General features: G+C 41.6%; 1 protein-coding gene across 2 annotated transcripts in view; it reads right to left on the bottom strand.

Annotated features, from left to right (window-relative positions):
- Positions 1 to 18,700, bottom strand: part of sdccag8 (SHH signaling and ciliogenesis regulator sdccag8) — a 43,295-nt gene that overhangs the window by 24,031 nt on the left and 564 nt on the right. Inside the window, exons 2-13 of one of the 2 annotated variants that reach the window (XM_084562316.1) lie at positions 17,379 to 17,537; positions 17,151 to 17,236; positions 16,918 to 17,031; positions 16,707 to 16,832; positions 16,390 to 16,482; positions 16,039 to 16,103; positions 15,737 to 15,937; positions 15,459 to 15,597; positions 15,207 to 15,359; positions 14,819 to 14,953; positions 14,073 to 14,189; positions 12,971 to 13,113 (exon numbers count right to left, since the gene is read on the bottom strand). In XM_084562316.1, coding sequence (XP_084418442.1) covers positions 12,971 to 13,113; positions 14,073 to 14,189; positions 14,819 to 14,953; positions 15,207 to 15,359; positions 15,459 to 15,597; positions 15,737 to 15,937; positions 16,039 to 16,103; positions 16,390 to 16,482; positions 16,707 to 16,832; positions 16,918 to 17,031; positions 17,151 to 17,236; positions 17,379 to 17,537 — 1,531 coding nt within the window. Of the gene's footprint in view, positions 1 to 12,970; positions 13,114 to 14,072; positions 14,190 to 14,818; positions 14,954 to 15,206; positions 15,360 to 15,458; positions 15,598 to 15,736; positions 15,938 to 16,038; positions 16,104 to 16,389; positions 16,483 to 16,706; positions 16,833 to 16,917; positions 17,032 to 17,150; positions 17,237 to 17,378; positions 18,629 to 18,700 lie in introns of those variants that run through there. The other variant, XM_084562315.1, reaches the window with a different exon arrangement.

Here is an 18,700-nt window from a genome sequence, read left to right as displayed (position 1 = left end):
CCGCGGTTTATCAGAGAACGAGCACAAATTGGAGTCAGACGGTGGACTTGGAGGAATTGGAGACATTCGCCAACGCCAGACACCACTGACCGCTGTTTAGACTAAAGTAAAAACAGACTTCACTCTCCAGTAAACACAATATCACTCAGAGACACATACACACAAATGAAAGTCATGGGAAGTTTACATGTTCGACAAAATAATTTGTGTAATTTTACAAATGGAAGAAATAAAAAAGAAAGTCCTTAACTCAATGCATATTCATACAAGCACTCTGCGGTGTTCCCGTGTTGGAAAAGAACAGGTGTGAAATTAACATACAGGTGAACAGACTGAACTGCATATAGCACAAACATGCAAAACACGGGCTCTGTTCACAACCAAGAGAACGACTGTTGCAGGTATTGATGATCCCTGCAAAGAGGTGAAGAGGAGGAGACATATCTCTGTCACAGAGAGCCATCTGTACGAAAAGACCACAGTCTGAGACCACTACTCCATAGTTTTACACACTTTTTAAATCTTAAAAATGTCAAATAAATGAACATTTAAATCAAGTACATATTTATGCATTACATGTTTCGTCCTTTGCTGCTTGTAACTACGATCTTATTACATTATCAACAAGATAAGATTTCCATTCAAATTAGTTATGCAGCCAAATCTAAAATGAACCGATAGCGTACTATAAAATTACAACTGTTAACTATTTGCTCTTCAACTGCTCAAAATGGTGACACTCATGATGATTCACTCCTGTGGAGGAATTCCAGTGCATCCACGGCTATTTATGATAGACCGCATCAATCAGACGGCATTAATATTCAACAGTTTGTTACGCGGGACTACAAAGATGATTTCTGCTTATGTGAGAGTGTGACTGAGAGACGGTGAGACAGAGGCCTAGCTAACGACACTGCCAACAATGGATGAGAAAATAAAGTGACATATTGAACGGTTGCTGTGCTGCACGATAAACATCTGAATTGTTTTGTGTAGCAGACCGTGAACAGTGTCACACGATTTTTTTTTATCTTCTTCTTGTCGCACGCACCTCAATGTGTTTTAGCACATTTTTATTAAACCTCGGGGTGATGTAAGTCAATCACTGTGCTCCCACATTCTTTCTCCCTCCGTTCTTTCGCCGCTCTACACTTTATGAAAACAGAGGCGGCCTGATGCAGCCTCACCGCGTGTTTCCTCTGTCCATATATCTTTCCATCTATCCATCTCATCTCTGCCACGATCCTTTTTTTCTGCCATCTCTCCCTCCTCCCTCTCTCTTTTCCCTCCCACCCTTTTTTTCCTGTAACTAAACTGGCTGTGTCTCTCTCCATCTGCTGGTTCTTCCTTCAGCGGCCCTGCACCTGTTCACACCTCCTCTCCTGTTGGCCACCTCTTCTCTCTTCTCCCCTCTCTCCCCCCTTTATCTCTCTCTCTCTTCCTCCCTCTCTCTCCCTCTCTCCCTCGCTCTCTCGCTCTCTCTCTCTCTCTCTCAGCTCAGTGCGATGCTGCCAGGCCCGTTCCTGGCTCAGTTAGCCTCTCTGTCATTCAATCCATCTGTCGGCAAGTCAACTTTGTTTACAGCGGGCGGCCCAAGCCTCTTTTCTTCTTCAAGGAGCACTAAAGCCCCCCCGCCGCCACCAAGGTCAGCGGTTAGCAAATCGTGTCCGAAAAACTGTTAAAAGTAGCAAAAAAATAAATAAATATACCCTCCCCACACACGCAAAAGTATGGACAATTACTAGCAGTTTTGTCCATATTAAAATCTGTCTTTAATCCCTCCTGCATATAAATAAATGTACGCATATACACGCAGACTTCTACAAATAGACACGACCCTCACAGAAACAAACATTTGCTGTTGCAGCACACATTCCCTTAGAGGAAAAAAAAAAACAGCTCCAGGACTGAAGTAATTAGCCGCTGATTGGCCTCTGTCATCCTCTATCTGCTCACAAAACAGAACGGGAGAAGTTTAAAAAATCTTAATTGGCACAGATGACTGATGGTCTTAACACAAGAAGAGCGGACTGGCAGCGCAGGCATCTGTGATTTTTAAAAATAAACACACAGCATACGTACAATATGCTCTCGCACTGACCCAATCCAGAAACCCAGGACTCGACGTCGGTGTCAAATCTGTGGCCTACAGAAATAGTTGTGGGTAGCATATGTGGTAGTGCTGGAGGTCGAATCTATTTCAGCTGAGAAGGTAAATGATTGCCTAAAACAAATTTTTTCACTCAGGTTACTTCGCATTAGATATTTCATAAAGTGCTGGCATGATACCTGCTACATTACTGTTATAGTTAAAATACAATAAGAAGATTAAGAAATAAAAAATAAACTAAATATTTTTAAAAAATGAGCGTACAATAATTGATATAGACAAAAAAGGAGAGACGACAAAGTAAAGTTTCAGACTTAGCTTTGAGGGAGAAAGGTGTTCGTACTGAAAGTTTGAACCACATGGGGTGTTTTCTCTCCCGGTGTGAGCACAGTTAACAGTGCTGGAATTCACTTCACACCTGAGACATACCTGATGTCGTTTCAAACGCCCCTCACCCCTCCCACCCGGTCACAAGCCTGGGGGCAAACTGGCAGGAAGAAAAATACATACTTCTAATCCAAGTAATCTTCAACAAACTCCTCTGTTATCGTCTTGCTTTTTCACCTCATTTGTCTCACACACTCCTCTACATTCATTCGTCATCAGCGTAATCATCTATATCTGCTTTAAAACAGACTCCACGAGACAGCATCACTCGCCAGGGTTAACACAACACTCTGTATGCAACGAGTGGCAGTTCAACACAATCCTTCTATATATATTATTTTCTCTACACGAATAAAAGCTACACTCCTAGCCAGTCAATTAGGTACACCTGTGAAAATAACTAACTGTTCTAATGTTCAGTTTATGTTGACATTGAATTAAACAGAAAAAGTGTTTTGTTTATTTAGCCAAGCCCACTGACTAAATTGGGGTTGTGAAAATAGAAATAACATAGAAATGTATGTTGATACAACACAACATAAGCTGACAGTATTACAAGCAGTACTTTAACAAAAGCTGAATAACCTTCATGAAGCTAAGATTAGACGCAGAACTGTGGTCTTAACACACGACTGCATTCGTTTTCACTAGTGTACCTAATGTTTTGGCAAGTTAATATATAAGCAGTAGCTGTGATGAAACAAGTTCACTCATTTGCAAAACATTTTTTTTTTAATATTATAAGCTGCCAATAAGGATTTCATTAATTTCTTGTTAATTCAATGCATTTTGGTGTATATGACAGTCACAACAGTTTTGGGTTTCACTCAGATAACATAAGAGATCCCAAAACCTATCAATAGATCTGATAAATCTGATAGATTTCTAATAAAGATTTATTCTAGTAACTGATGGTAGTGTCTCACAGCCAGGGCTGCCCATTTTATCTTAACCCATCTCAAATCTTTGCCACTCTCCTCCCTTTCAGTCTTGCAGATTATCTCCACTCATCTGCTACCTTGCTCCGATCTTATGCCTCTCCCTTCTGTCTCTTGCTCCGCTTTCTGATCATCTCCCAATACAATCTGCTGTTGGGGGCACTGGCCTACTACCTATGAGCCATTGCCTGGCACTGCTGTGCACACAAAGGGCATCAGAGTGAAAGTGATGATTGAAGGCAAAAAAAAAAAAAAACGGAACAAAGAGCAGCTATATGAAGAGTAAAAAGATAAAAGTGTAGATCTATCAGGTGAAAGAAAAAACGTGACAGAGGTAAAGAGATAAATGAGGGGAAGGGAAGAGCAGGGAGCGGGTCTGTCATGTTGGATGAAAGCTGTGCCTACTAGGCAGCGGGTACTGTGTAGAGCCACTGATGCTGCCACCCTCACAGCAGGGGTGTGTGAAGGCACAAAGTTGACCAGATGACACATACACACACGTACACATCTACACAAATGTATTTATTTTAAGCTCCTTGCACACTGAATCCACTGCACAGTAGACCACAGTTAAACTCTAAATTGTAGAAACTCCTCGCCAGACCCATTTAGTAAAAACAAAACGATTTGTGCACACAGTTTGAAGATGTCTTGTATGTCCTATATAAGAGGAGAGAGATGAGTGTATGAGGTGAATGGTGGATGCTGTCCTCCAGCAGTAGTGTGTGTATGTAGGCCAGTGTCCCAGGGCACACTTGGCCGAGGTGACAACAGTTGTAGCCGACAGATTTGCCTCCATCTTGCCCGAGGTCTCACAGTCAGCGATCTGTCTATTCTATCCATTTCCAGCCCCGCAGGATGGATACATTACAGCTCTGCTTAATAATCTTTGTACGTACAGAGCGACTGTCCTCTGCTCAGTTCATAGCATGTGAATTTGAACAGTTGTTTTAAAAAAAAAAAAAAGTTCATGCAATTTCTGAGTTTCAGGGAGAAAGGCAAACCTACATGTGTCTTGGATTGCATGATTGAACAGTAAATGCCTGTTGGGTGTATTTGCCGTACTTAAACTACTTTTACAGATAAAACTGTGCATCCTTACACTTGTTTGTAAAGGAATTTAAGCCTTTATACAAAACATATTTCATAAATCAGTTTCACACGAACTGAAAAACAAAAAATGTTGGTACTATCTTGGTAAAGAATCAAAGGATCAAGTGGAGAAGCGATATAGTTGTAAGGGCTCCACTAGTCATAAAATGATTTGTCAGGTGTCTACATCAGTAGGGTGAAAGAGAGAAACTCACAAACAGAAAGATGGAAACACCTTAACAGTGACAAGGTACAGTTATTCAGATGAAAGGTTGTCAGTGGCTTAATTTAGATGTCCTGCAAGTGCCTGCAGATGGTGTCCTGTGGACTATAGCTGTCATGATCATAAGGTTTTTACTTTAATTGTAAAGTTAATTGAAATAGAAACATCTGTTGCAACATTAAACATTATAAACACTTGTTTTTCAAGTGTCCTGGGCGGTTGCATTTCTGTGGCTATATACCGTCACCATATTAGAGGTTAGGTGTCTCATGGTAAACTACTGTTGCCTTCAAGCAGATGGTTCCCTACATATGAGCTGGGTTCTGCTCATGGTTTCTTCTTGTTGCCACCGTCTCCCTCTAAGGAGTTTAAGCTCTGGGTTTTGTAAAGTGTTTTGAAACAATTTTGATTTCATATGAATAAAAGTGAATTTAAATTGAACTCAGGAACTTGTGGCTACAACATGGGAAGTCATTAAGAGGAACAAGTCAAACCTCAAACAGTAGAAATGACGTTGTGACAGGCCAAGTCAAACCAAGAGAAATGTCACAAGGTCACATTATTAAAAGGTTTAGTGAGGATTTCACTAAAACTGTATTAAAATACTTTCCAGAATTAACAGCAATTAGTTAATGACCAAAGAAAGAAAGATGCAGCAGACAGTAAGACAGTGTGAGAGAAAGGCATGAGTCAAAGAAACTGAAAGAAAGACTAAAGGAAAAAAAGTAGGTCTCAACAGATTGAGCAAGAGAGACAGCAAGAGTGCAAGAGAGCGAGAGGTGAGGAGGCAGGATGGCAGAGAGGGCACTCCGACAGCGAGGAGAGAAGAACGCGGCAAGGTCTCGTCACCGGGCCAACGGGCCCACCACTGTCAACATCATGGCACTCTGCGGTGCACACACATTTACACACACATTTACACACACATGCACACACGCACACACGGCTGGCCGACGGCCCTCCCAGCTGCCCTATCCGTAACTGTCTGATTAGTTGTGCTAAGCAGCCCCTCCCCTGCCAACCATGGTGCCATCTGCTACCCAACAACATGGCCGCCGACCAGACAAGCACACACACACACACACAGGCACAGGAGCACACAAAAACACACAGCAAGCCTCATACCTGGCACTGCCCCGCTGCTGTCACACAGAGACACACACATCAAACTTCACAGACACAGGTGTAGCCCAAAGGTATCAACACATAACATTCGCACAAAGACACGCACACATCTAATTGCATGCTCACAAACAACACACATCACGATACATGGATACTTCAAGCGTTTACGCTCGCACACACAAAAAGTCATGCACACAGTTGCTGTAGAGGCTGTGTGTCTGTTTGTGTGTGTGTGTGTTTGCAGACAGTGGTTAGACACTGTTAATGCCAGGTAGAAAGAAGGATGCTGTGCTCAAGTGTGTGTGCACTCGCTGGCAGCACTTGAAGGTTCATTATTGCCCCCGCCTCTCCTGAGCGACTGTTGCCCGCGTGGCGCCCAGGCCCTTTTATTCCGGGCCGTGATTGGACAAGGGCCTCCCGCCGAGTTGGTTTGCAGCAGTTTTGTCGCGCCCAGATTTCACTCGCTGCTCAAAGCGAGCCTCTGGCGGGACGCGGCATCTGCTGCCTCACCTTCCTCATTTACACTTCTCCGCCCTCGCACACACACACAGTTCTGTTCGCCGCCTTTCCAGACCTTGATATCACGACGAACAACTGAGGGGAGAGGAAAAAACAAGAACTAGGTAGCGGTACAGAGAGAGAGCAGCAGCGTGACACGTTTAATAGAGTTTGGGGAACTTTGTATATAAGATTCACAGCGGTTGGTCTGGAGCTTTGAGTTCTCTCTCTTCCTATCAGCATCCATCTACAGACTCAGGGTCACATAAAGGACAATATAGCCCTAAAATCTCTCTCCTTTACATCCCTCGCTAAACAATCCCTTCTAGATGATGTACTGTTAAACCATTGTATATTTAGACAATGACACAATTTTATATTAATGAATTATAATATGTTTAAGCTTGTATTCATTATGGAACTGTAGAGTGCAGACCCTTGTTTTTAATTTAAGAGTATTCTCATCCAAATTAGAGAATAAATTAAGGAATTACTACCTGTTAATAAAAAGATCCCTAGATAGGTCTTTTTTTTAAAGGAACCAAAGTAATTGGATAATTTTAAGAGAAGCGGCTTCATGAACAGATGTGGGATATTTCTTCATTATTTCTACTTATATTAAACATGTTAAAGGTCTGGAGTTTAAGTACAGCATTTGCTTTTGGCAATTACAGGCGTACAAAGGAGCTTTTAATGCAAGTGAAACAGGCGATTCTTACTGAGAAGAAGAACAAATCCATCAGTTTGGTACACAATGGGGTAGTGGATGGCCACATAGTCATTTTCACACTAAAGAGAGACCCCTTAACAAAATCCAGCCAAGTGAAGAGTTCTCACCATTATTATCATGGTCCACCATAAAGACATGACACCAAGATCAACCTGTACCCATGAGATGTTCTGAGTATGATATTTAATGGGTGACATGTTTGCATTCTTTTTATCGTGACAAACATGTTTGTCTCACATGAACGCATCCTGTTTTGATGTCAAGTCACTATCCTGTAACTAGGTTGAACTAACTTCCTTTTATACACAAACATGAAATTATCTCTCTTTCACCATCATCTTCATCAGCGTCTTCGTCAGAGCTGGAAAACAATATCATCTGCAGGCAAGAGATTTGCAAATGTTGGTCGACCTTGGACAACAGCTTCAGTTCACCAGTTACATCAAAACAATCAGCCTGCCATCAGATATTGTCCTTGTATCAGAATCCATGAAACATGTCATGCTACTGGAGCCAACAGTCCCAAGGGAAGATCGCTTGGAAGAAGCCTTTGAAAGGAAGCTCTCCAAGTACATGGAGCTGCTCAGGAACTGTTACCAGGTTGGATGGAGAACCAGGTATCTCGGTGCAGGGGATTTGCCGTCCATTCTCTGGTCAGAACCTTCGGTAATTCGGCATAGGAGAGAGGAGGAGGAGAGCCGTCCTCAGCACCACCGAAGCAGGAGAGAGCACCTCAAGGTGGCTGTAGCTCAAGAGAGGAGAGCCATGGATATAAAGTAGCTTACTGTGTGGACATACACTGGTGCCTGATCAACCCCTGAAACACTCGGTAAAGCAACGCAAAACATCACTGATGACGTGTCCAGACTGAGGAATCTGTGAATATATTTGTAGAGCAGTATGATGATGCCGTTCAAGTCATTTCTTTGATGCTTTTACATCTACAAAACTTGTTTATCACAACATAAAATCATTCTCTGCAATACCAGCTAATACACTGGACATATCACTGGATATATTTTTATTTTTTTAATGTGTGACTTAAAATATACATCAGAAACATATGGATATTTCAGTGTAAATGTAATTTGCAAACAAAACTGTAAGGCATCTCAGAAATGGACTTACTCTTTCAAGATAAGTGTTGAAATTATGTCTTTTTATTATTGTTGTCTTCACTTTTACTCAAAATGAACTTTTATTTACGATTTAACCATATGCCTAATTATACTTCCCTCATCCTTTTTTAAAGAATCAAGTGAGCGCAGGCAGCTGGGGGTCAAACCGGTGAAGAGGGTTGTGGTACGGGGGCAAAAGTCTCAAAGGTCAAGGGTTAAGGAAACACTATTCCCATATGGCACTTTTTTTTCTAGTTTTGTAGTGTAATCTGAATTTTCACTTAGCTGTAAATTATGAAAATACAGTATACTGTAATGTTTAAGCTCAAGGAGGTCGTTATGTCAAGCGCTTATCTAGGTGGCAGCAAAGATACATGTTAGATCTGCCATGGTGTCTCTTCTTCCCTGTTAAATGTGCCCTGAATACCTCCACTGGAAGTTATATGAGCACTGTTTTTTCCTAAATGCAAATTTTGCAGATAGATCTTTGCAGATCCCAGGAATCAAACGTGACCTTTAGTGTAAGTTTTGTCCTAGTGGGTCCATCCACCAGCTTCCCAGCCACAGATCAGATTATATGAACAGACATGTTCAGACACTTTCTGGCCTGGAAAATCATAATCAGAAGTTCTAGGTGACAAAGCGACAGTGAGTAAACTAATTCACTGAAGTAATTTCAGCTCCAGGTCCGTCACCGTCTCTAAGCAATCACCCTCATCAACATGGATGCTTGATTTCATGGGGATAACAAAACTGGTGGAAGATTTGGGGCCTCACAGACTCGTCCCAAACACAAAAGTCTCAACTAACCATGGATACACTAACGCATGCAAACACACATCCATCCACTCATTCATTTCTGGCATGTGCTGAAACAGAAGTTATGCTGGACAGTTTTCACTATGGCCTTTGGGATGTGCGATCACAACAGGGGGAGAGATGAGACCGGATGGAGACAAGGGAAGAAGAAAGGAAAGAAAGTGAAGAAAGACAGGAGCAAACAAACAAAACAAACTTAGTAAAGCCCTCTGCTGGGCTGGGGCCGGGACTGGAGTGTGTGCGTGTGTGTACATGTGTGTGTGTGTGTGTGTGAGGCGATGTGAACAGAGTGGCGGGGATTAGGACAGATCCTGGGCTGTCCAACTCACAGCTGGCTGATGATCCAATCCTGGAGCACAGCGCAGCGCACCAGCCGCCATGGGACCCCCGGATGCGTGCCTGCATCTGTGTGTGTGTGTGTTTGTGTCTGTGTGTACAGGCATGTGGGCTCGACTGATGTGCATATCAGTGCAAGCATTTGCAAAGATGCAGTTGTATAAACAACTATGTGTGTGTGCATATAGTATGCATACGTATATGTTTATCAGGAAGGAAGGTAAGGCTATCAGAAAACAAACAGAAGCAGTCTGTGCTTCAGGTCCACAGACGAGCTGTGATCATTTAGGCCGTGAGAGGAGGACAGAATGAAAGAAGGGAGAACAAAAAGTTGCAAAGAGAGAATCAAAGAGCTACCTTTGAAGGCCGGTTATACAAATGCCCTCCAGTCTCAACTTCTCCTCAACAGTACTCTCCAACAACACACACAGCGACACAAACCAGATCACTGCAGCTACAAAGACTCAAGCATGGCTCTGTATTGGACAGACTACGAATGAACTACATGCAGCTCTGGATAACCCCTGAAGGCCTACAGATGGACAGAAAGAGAACGAAAGAGACAGAGGTAGAGGAAGAGATGAAAAGGTGATGATGGCTTTGGGTTTATTTATTTAGATTTGGAACAGCAAGAGAAAAAAATCACTGAAACCATTACAGAAATAAAAAAAGAGGAAAAAACACACTGCCGACCTGAGTAGGGACAGAGGCTGTTAACAAAATTCAACAGATGTACATGTGGTGTGTGTCTTTATATCCCTGTATGAACACATTTTTGTCATAGTAGTGAGGACTTTTCTGCATTGTGAGGACATTTTGTTCTGGCCTCACATCTTTTGTCTGTTTAAGGGTTCAGATTTGGTTTAAGGTTAATGTTACTATTCAAATCAAATCAGCTTTTATTTGCCATGTTTATATAGTATGTATACACACATAAGGAATAGGCTCTCTGCTTTTAACCTATTCAAGTGTGGACACTAAAAGCAGTGGGGAGAAATGCAAGGCATCCTGGGAGCACGATTAGGCTCAGATTAGCATAGAAGAAGAACACCGGGAATGTGCTGATAATGGTTAAGATAAGGGGCTAGGGAAGTTATGTCAATAAATGTTCTCAACAAATTAAAAGCAATGGTTATGTGCATGTGCATGGTGTTTAGGAATTCAAAATGCCAAGTGACAAAAGTAAGGATGAGCATAATACAGCATAGTTATGACTAGTGGCTGCTCTAAAGTGTTTGTCAGAATGAGGTCTGTACATCTGGACTGGAAAGCTGCATTCAACAACTGCTTTCTATCAGACCTTTTCTATGCAGCAGCTGTCGAGACGGGCTGAGAGAAAATAAGCAAGGTCTGAACTTCTCCCTTAACCTCACTGTCACAAATATGAATGTGTTTGAGATCACGGCAGGCCTTCGCGAACTTTATTCGGAACAGCTGTTAACAGTTTTGCCTTCAAATGTGTTCTATGGTCTGACATGTTTGCTGGTAGCCTGAGCAGGTACACACGTCCTTTTTCTTTAGATGAAAGAAATGCAAAGAATAGTTTCCCAAGAGGATAGCCTACAGTGTGTGATGCGAACTCTGTAGTGAATTCCACGACACTTCCCTATTATTAGTAGCTTCTTTTGTTTGTAACACTCAAGGTTTGAATGTTACGTATAACAAAACACAAAATTAATGCAACGTAACATTACTATTAACACTGGTCAAATGTTGAAATTCCGGTGAATAGTGCAAAAAAAATTCTTGTACGTGTTCATCTAGAGTTGGATTGGTGAATTTGTGTTGTTTTGTAAAGCTTAATGTTTTGTTTCACCAGCAATGTTTCATCATTTAGGAAGAAAGTTTCAAACAATGTCTGATTAAGATTAATCATGTCACTTTGTTACTAAGCCTTAACACAAATACATAACCTTTAATTTTTCCCTTTAATCCAATAAAACCCAAACTAAATTAGTTTTTTTAAAGAAATAGAAGTTTGTAGATTATGTTTGTTATCTTTAACATGTGATCTCTCACACAAACACACATATGCAAGTCTTTATATTTTGCTTCTATGCTGTTTTTCAATTGATCATTACTACAGATTTATCATTTTTACATTGGTTATACCATTTTCTGTTAATTACTTTGCAACAATACTGCATTGCAAATGTGATTTTGTAATACTTCATCCAACTATGGAGGCCTTCTTGTCATTTAATGCTGAAGGAAAAGAAATATCCTCATTAAATTAGTTTCAGAAGTGGCATTCACTGCTAATGACCAAAATTGAATTTGAACGTCGCCTTGCTCAGCCAAGTCAACAGCTGTCAAACATCTAGTATGCATCTGAGGACAGATAAAACTATAAACTCTCTCATGCACATACTGCCACACACACGGTAGTAAAACGGTTAGTCCAGCAGCTCCTCTAGTACAGGTCAAAGTCATCATGTTGCCACATTAATATGCATGTCATTCTCCACAGCTGGCTGCAAAACACACACACACGCACACACACACATATAGCACAACAGCGCGCAATGCAGCCAGTGTGTAAGCACTGGCCAGCTGACAGACAAACACACTTAAACACAGATCAGAGCCAGAAGCAGCAGTGGATACACACACACATAGATTACACAAACTTACATCCCGCAGCCTCCAGCACCACAGGGCATCGTCGCCACATCTGTGCCCATCTCTGACACCTCGGCTGTGGGCAGCGGGGGTGAGAGAGTGCCATGAGCGGCTGGCATGGGCTGGCTTGGCCTTGGCAGCGGATGGTGTTGAAGGGAGCAACAGCCAGCGGATGACAGGAGGGACAGAGTGTAGAAAAGAAGAAGGGAGGAATGTAGGAAGAAAGGTTGGGGGGAAAAAAGGGATACTGGGAAAGTGAAGATTAAAGTGTTAAGTTTAAAGTATAGAGAATGTAAGGAAGGACATGTAAGGACACAAGGACAAAAGAGCTTGTGGTAGAAAAGACAGATGAATGTATGGATAGATGGATGGAATGAACGGATAAAAGAAAAATAGAGGAAGTGAAAGAGGGAGGCAGGAATGATGCAGAAATAGATAATAAGACAGAAGATAGGAGGTGGAGGGGAGCCGGTAGCGCCCGTCGTGAGAGCGGGTGCAGGGCACTGGTAGGTGGCACTGAGGCCAGGCTGTCCAGTGACCATCAGTCGTGCTGTTGTGTATGTGTGTCTATGTGTGTGTGCGCCAGTGACAGAAGAAAGGCTCAGGCGCCATTTTGGCTCTGCTGGAGCTGTTGCTGGGCTGGGCACTGGCCTGGTGGCACAGAGCGGGCAGTGTGTGTTTGTGTGTGTGTGTGTGTGTGTGTGTTGCATTATGTTGTGGCATGCTTAACAGGATTAGAGGTGACCTAGTGAGGTCCAGTTGGTACCGGGACCATGGCACAGCGGCGTGCATGTGTGTTTATGTGTGTGTGGTTTGTATAATAGGATTAACTGTTACCTGGTGCGGTACAGTTGGTGTGCTGGTCTGAACTGGACTGGACTGGGCTGAGCTGGGCAGGAGCTGGGCAGAGGGGAGCGCTGTGTGTATGTGTGTGAGTGTGGTGGCATGTATAATAGGATTAGGTACTACCTGGTGAGGTGCAGTTGGCGCTGGGCATTTGCCAGCTGTTCCGCTAGGCTCAGGGCTTCGGCCTGCCATTGGCTCCCATCCTTTTGGACCGCCTCCAGATGCTGCCGACAGCCAACCAGTTCTGAGCTCAGCCTTTCCACTTCCTGTCCCGCAGAGATGGAAGGGTAGAGGGTAGAGGAGGTGAGGAAATATTTCACAACAACCCACCTTATGCCCTCAGAGAAACACAACATTAAAGCTTAACTAATAACATGACTTAGATCTAAAATTCAAGATAATTTGACACCAGTTCGTCAGAATGTATTTTAAAACATAAAAGGTAAGTAATCTACTTAAAAGTTTACTTAAAAGGACTTTTCTTGAACAGGATATTCAATATTCAAATAAATTTCGAACAGTTCAGGTTGGGACGTTCTCTAGGGTTAACGATAGATGGTGAAAAAAGAAAAAGGAACAAGCCTGTACCATGCATTAATAGTATTGGATTGACTGTCTTGACAAGAATCCAATGATAATTGTTCTTCCAACTGTTTATTTAAATCTGATTCCCTCTGTGTCTGGATGTCTGAAGTGCAAACTTAGTTTCGGACACTCTTTCAGTAATATGGAGTATCTTGAAATAAATGTATGTGCACTTCCTTCCTGTAACAATTTCTCCACCTCTGTGGGTGTTGGTAAGACTATTGTGATATCCAGGTTACATCAAAGAAACGATCTTCACTGAAGACAAAATAAAGTTCTGTTGGGCAGATTGTAGTACCTCTTTAGTTGTTCAAAAGACATAAAGACATTATCTTCCAGATAATGGATTCACCTGGGACAATAATGTATTCATCCAGGCAAGTTTCCAGGATCTTATTGTTCACAAGAATATGTAATATGTTTTCAGGATATTCAATAATTACTTACACTATCTGGATAACAGATGCTGGTAAAAAATAATTTAATTAACTTTGGAAATAAATAGTTGTTGTTTTTGCAATGCCTCCTCATACAATGTTGACTGCTCGCTATATTATCAAGTAGCCTGCTCGGTTGTATGAAAAGAAATTGAGTAAATCTAGTAAATCTAAACTAATGAATGGTTCGAATGCAGACATACCTGTGCAGCCTTCTCCATCTGTCGGCTGGTCTTCGCGTTCAGATCTCTGAGTTCTCTCTCTGCTTCCTCTTTCTTCAGTTTGGCCTGGCTGAACTGATATCGCAGATCCACACATGCCTAGGGATTACAAGGGTTGATTAAAAACTGCCAGACCATCGATAACAAATATTACCCCACATTTATTGCTTCATCATTTTCAGATTTTCAGATTTTCCTTTTATTATCTTACATTCCTTCTTTGAAAATCCCTCAACTGAAGCATTACATTATGTTTTAACACATTGGTTTTGCAAGTTTCAGTCCTCTCGTGAAAGCACCAACTAATTTAACAACAAAAAACATTAAAACCTGAAATAAGCATCTTTAAATAGTTATGTACCTTACCTTAACCTTATACATGTAATCATGCAGAATGCCTTATTTCAAATACTGAAAATGAATATAGGAATAGGCAATCATTTGCTGCCCTCCAGTGGATTCACAAATAATTACAAGCAGAGAGCACTGACTCCATCTGAGTACCAGTATTGCACTTTACTTCTGTTCCTTAAAGCTACATTTTTAGACACTTGTCTTAAAAGAAAGTGTATTTTAATCTTTGGTTGCAAAACTGTAGCTGTATCCTCCCAAAGCTAAAACGTTGATCCTACAAACTTAGCATTCTACTCTATGGTAAGTTTGGACAATATAAACATCAACGATAAGTGAATACATGTGCTTTTTCTTGCACAAAGTACACAGCTTACCTGGGTATTGTCTTGTTCCTGACTGGTAAGTTTGCGGAGAGTGTCCTCCAGCTGATTTGTCAATGAACTCTTGTCTCTGTGAACTCTGTCCAACTGTCCTTCCAACTCAGCTACAAGCTGAGAGAGGCTAGACACCTGACAAACACACATCAATAAATACCAGTGTTTGCTCTAGGCATGTTTACTTTAAAGATATTGATTAAAATCTACGAAGCCTGTAACGGTAAATGCCACAATGTAATATTCTGATATAAGCATTACACAAATAAATAGCACTTCCATTTACGTGAGCAAGGTTTAGTAAACAAACTGGGGATTGAAGCAACATTTGGAAACCTTAGAGATGAGTTTTCTTTATATACACAAGAAAGTAAACAACAAAATTTACTGTATGTGCTAGCTCCTCTTTCTGTTTGTGGGCCTCGGCCCGGCCCTCTTCTCTGGCCTCAGTCAGTCTCTGGTGCAAAGCGTGTGCTTCTCGGTCTAAGTGTTCCCTCTGTCGAGCCAGCTCCCTGGATAACTGCTCGCACTGAACCTCCACCTGCATGCAAACATACACACAAAAGAGTTAACAATGCTGATGAGATGCAACCGGGCAATGTCCAAAGACTACTACAAAACAAGAAATACATATACTGACCCTTGCTTTCTGCAGATTTGCTTCTTCTGCCATCTCCACTGCCTGTTTGACCTGAAGACAAGCTGACCACTCTCTCTGCTGCGCCTCTTGTTGACTAGCCCGCAGAGAACGCAGAGCCACCAATAACTCATCACGCTCTCTGAAAGAGCAACAAACAAGAAAATGCCTGGTCAATGCAAAAAAACACATATAAGCAAGGATGTTTTTTCTATGCAACCACACTACAGGCTACAGTATGAATATTTTGTGTGTGATTCACAAAATATGCTACTACTGACTTTGTGAGCCTGTCAATAGCCTGGATGTGGAGATTTGTGTGCGTCCCGGCCAACACAGCTTCATGTTGTGCACACTTCAAACACAATCCCGACACACGGGGAGCTCCATCAGCCCTCAGTGCATCTGCGGCCTGCTTCTCTCTGTGTCTCAGACGAACCTTCAACTCCTCGCACTCCTTCTGACTGACTGAGAGATCCTTCCTAATGATGGAAAGGTTATGAGGCAGAACAGCAGAGATACATATTTTAATATAATAGTCACTGGCTACACAAGCTTAATACAGATAGAGAATCGCACCAACCTGAGAGAGATGACCTGAGCCTCCAAGCTTTCAATCTGGGCCTTATAGATCCCTTTCAATTGTTCCTGAAGATAACAAATGTTTGAATGTATCTTTGAAACACAACTGATCAGTGGGTAGAATGGAGTTTGCCACAATTTTCTATAAGAACTGTATTAAAATCATATAAGAACGTACAGAACACAAACTTAAACCCCAGATTTTCTTTTAAAGTCACACATTTGTGAGCTTGCTTTGCATTTTCAATCTTCCCACAAACAAAAATGTGATAAATGATGAGAACAATGTGGGATGAAGATGAAGGAGAAACAAACGGTGAAAGAGAAGAGAGAACAGATCTGTTATCCCTACCAGCTCATTTTTCCACGTGTTGTGTTCTGCTCTCTGCAGCATATTATGGTCTGTACTGGAGGCTTTGTAGCTGTTGGCCATACTCTCATTAACCTAAAGAAACATCACAACAGATCACGAGCCACTCTTTTCCCACAATGGTCATTATTTAGAAAAATGCCAGTATCATCTGCTGCTTAAGCCTATTAATGTTATTTACGTAGACTGATTTGACATATTGGACCCTCACTAGTGTACAGTATAAATCAAGCATGCACATAGATTACATATATTTATTTTCATAAATCACACCAGCAATTCTCACACAAACATCTTACTGTGGAGTTTAGGATAGTGTAATCTTTCAGAGACTCTTCCCCAGCTTTTGATTTGAGCACTGAATGCAGCTTCTCATTTTCCACCACCACCACTCTGATCCGCTGTTTCATTCCCTCCAGCTCTTCCTGAAGTCACACCAACAAAGAAACTCAAACACAGATTACCCAAATCAGAAATGACACTCACACGCTTGTATGTTTGTGCACTGACCTTGCAGAATTTGACCTCCGCTTCCAGGTGCTGGATGTACTCTGACTGGTTGTGAATCATTGGGACCAAATCCTGAAAGGCAGGCAGAGTGGACCTGCCCTCCTGCTGCCCTCTCTAACAAAGAACAGAAGAGTCAGTTTTAATTAAAAAATACGCAATATGAGAATGTATCCTAGCCTGATAGATTTCTGTAACAGGTCAACCTTATTTAAATGTTTAGTTGCATGTTTTACCTTGGATGAAGACGGTCTCTCTGAAGGAGAGAGAGGAGTCGGGATCTCTCTGCCCTGCTTCAGCAGAAGGCTCTTCAGCTGATTAACTATAATGCCAAAAGACACACAAACAAGCACACTCAGACCAACACAATGCATTTTATTATAACTCTATGAATTGTCTGTCAACAACATTATGAGCGAAACCTCCAGGTGGTGTCTCTTTCAGACAGCCACGACTAATGTCACCTGCTTCACTCTGCGTCTTCGGGCTCCATGCAGCCTCTTCAGCCGCAGGCGTGAAGAGGTTGCCATCACTGCCTCTGACCTCATCCATCTCCTCTCCATCCTGGTGCAGGTGCTCCAAAGCGTTACTCAGCTGCCGGATATTCCTCGCTCTGGCCCGCTCTAAAATCAAAATCAACATCATTGTCATGCAGTGTATTATTACCACACCCAACAATTCAGATGATGTCTGTGCACACCTCATTTTAAATTAAAAGGACGCACAAGGTGCAGCGATAAAACACCCAAATGAATTACTGAAATCAGAGGGATGAAATAACATTTTTTCATAGACGATGAATGAAGAAGCAAGTTTTCACAACAAAATGAATCTTATAGTAACTATTTGGATAGTTGAGAGTCGTTCTGAGTCGTTTGAGGAACTGGAACCAGAGTACTTTGGTATTTCTTCTTTAAGAAACTGTGTATATTTTGTGGAACATATATATCTCTGACATTATCGATACAAACGTCTGAGCCTTAAAGATGTCATGGGACATCTGTAAGGCTCAGACGTTTGACTCTCAAAGAGGTCTTTGGAATTTTTCATGGTTGTTCTTTTTTTCACCTTTGTCGTTTTATAGACATCAGATAAATTAACGCAGGAAATAATACGTGGGATGATTGTAGGGTGATAGTATCAGTCCTAAACCACTGAAACAAAAATATTTAACAGTCGTAAACAAACTCACTACTCCTATATCAAGAAGTTATCTCAGGCCTTTTCATAGCAGAAATTTTGACATGTCACAATCGGGAAATCACAGGGTTGTTAATTGCATTAATTAATGATGGCTAGTCGATTTAGGTCTTAAAGTCTCTGTATCTTATGTGCCAACACTGAAGAGCAAATATTTCCTTGTTATTTTAGATTTTGTTGTTACGTTCAGGTCAGAGTACCAGGGATAATGCAAAGGTACTTTTAAGAAGGACAGAAAGTCTGTCAATATTTTTGAGGTAATGTTAGCTATCTGAACATGGATAGTGATAAATTAAATCTGTTTTCTTGGAAAGGTAAAACTTCTACTTTTTTCGTCGCTGGTAACCAAACAGCAACAGGTGGCAGTGATGTGCATTTACTGCCCGGTTGCCTTAACAACCACAAAGCCAGTATCTCTGAAGCAAGGGTTCTTTAGGGTTTTGTGAACACAGCCTTTTAATACACAAAGCTTCAACTAAGCTAGCTTACAGAAACCGGACGGTAATTAACTATTTAACGCCTCTCTCTCTCTCTCTCTCTCACACACACACACACACACTCCCTTTAGCTGTTCATTGAATCAAGT

The sequence above is a fragment of the Chelon labrosus genome, assembly GCF_963514085.1.
Source record: "Chelon labrosus genome assembly, chromosome: 15".
Taxonomy (NCBI): Eukaryota; Metazoa; Chordata; class Actinopteri; order Mugiliformes; family Mugilidae; genus Chelon; species Chelon labrosus.
The sequence above is the reverse complement of the archived record's forward strand: the minus strand, read 5'-3'. Positions and strand labels throughout refer to the sequence as shown.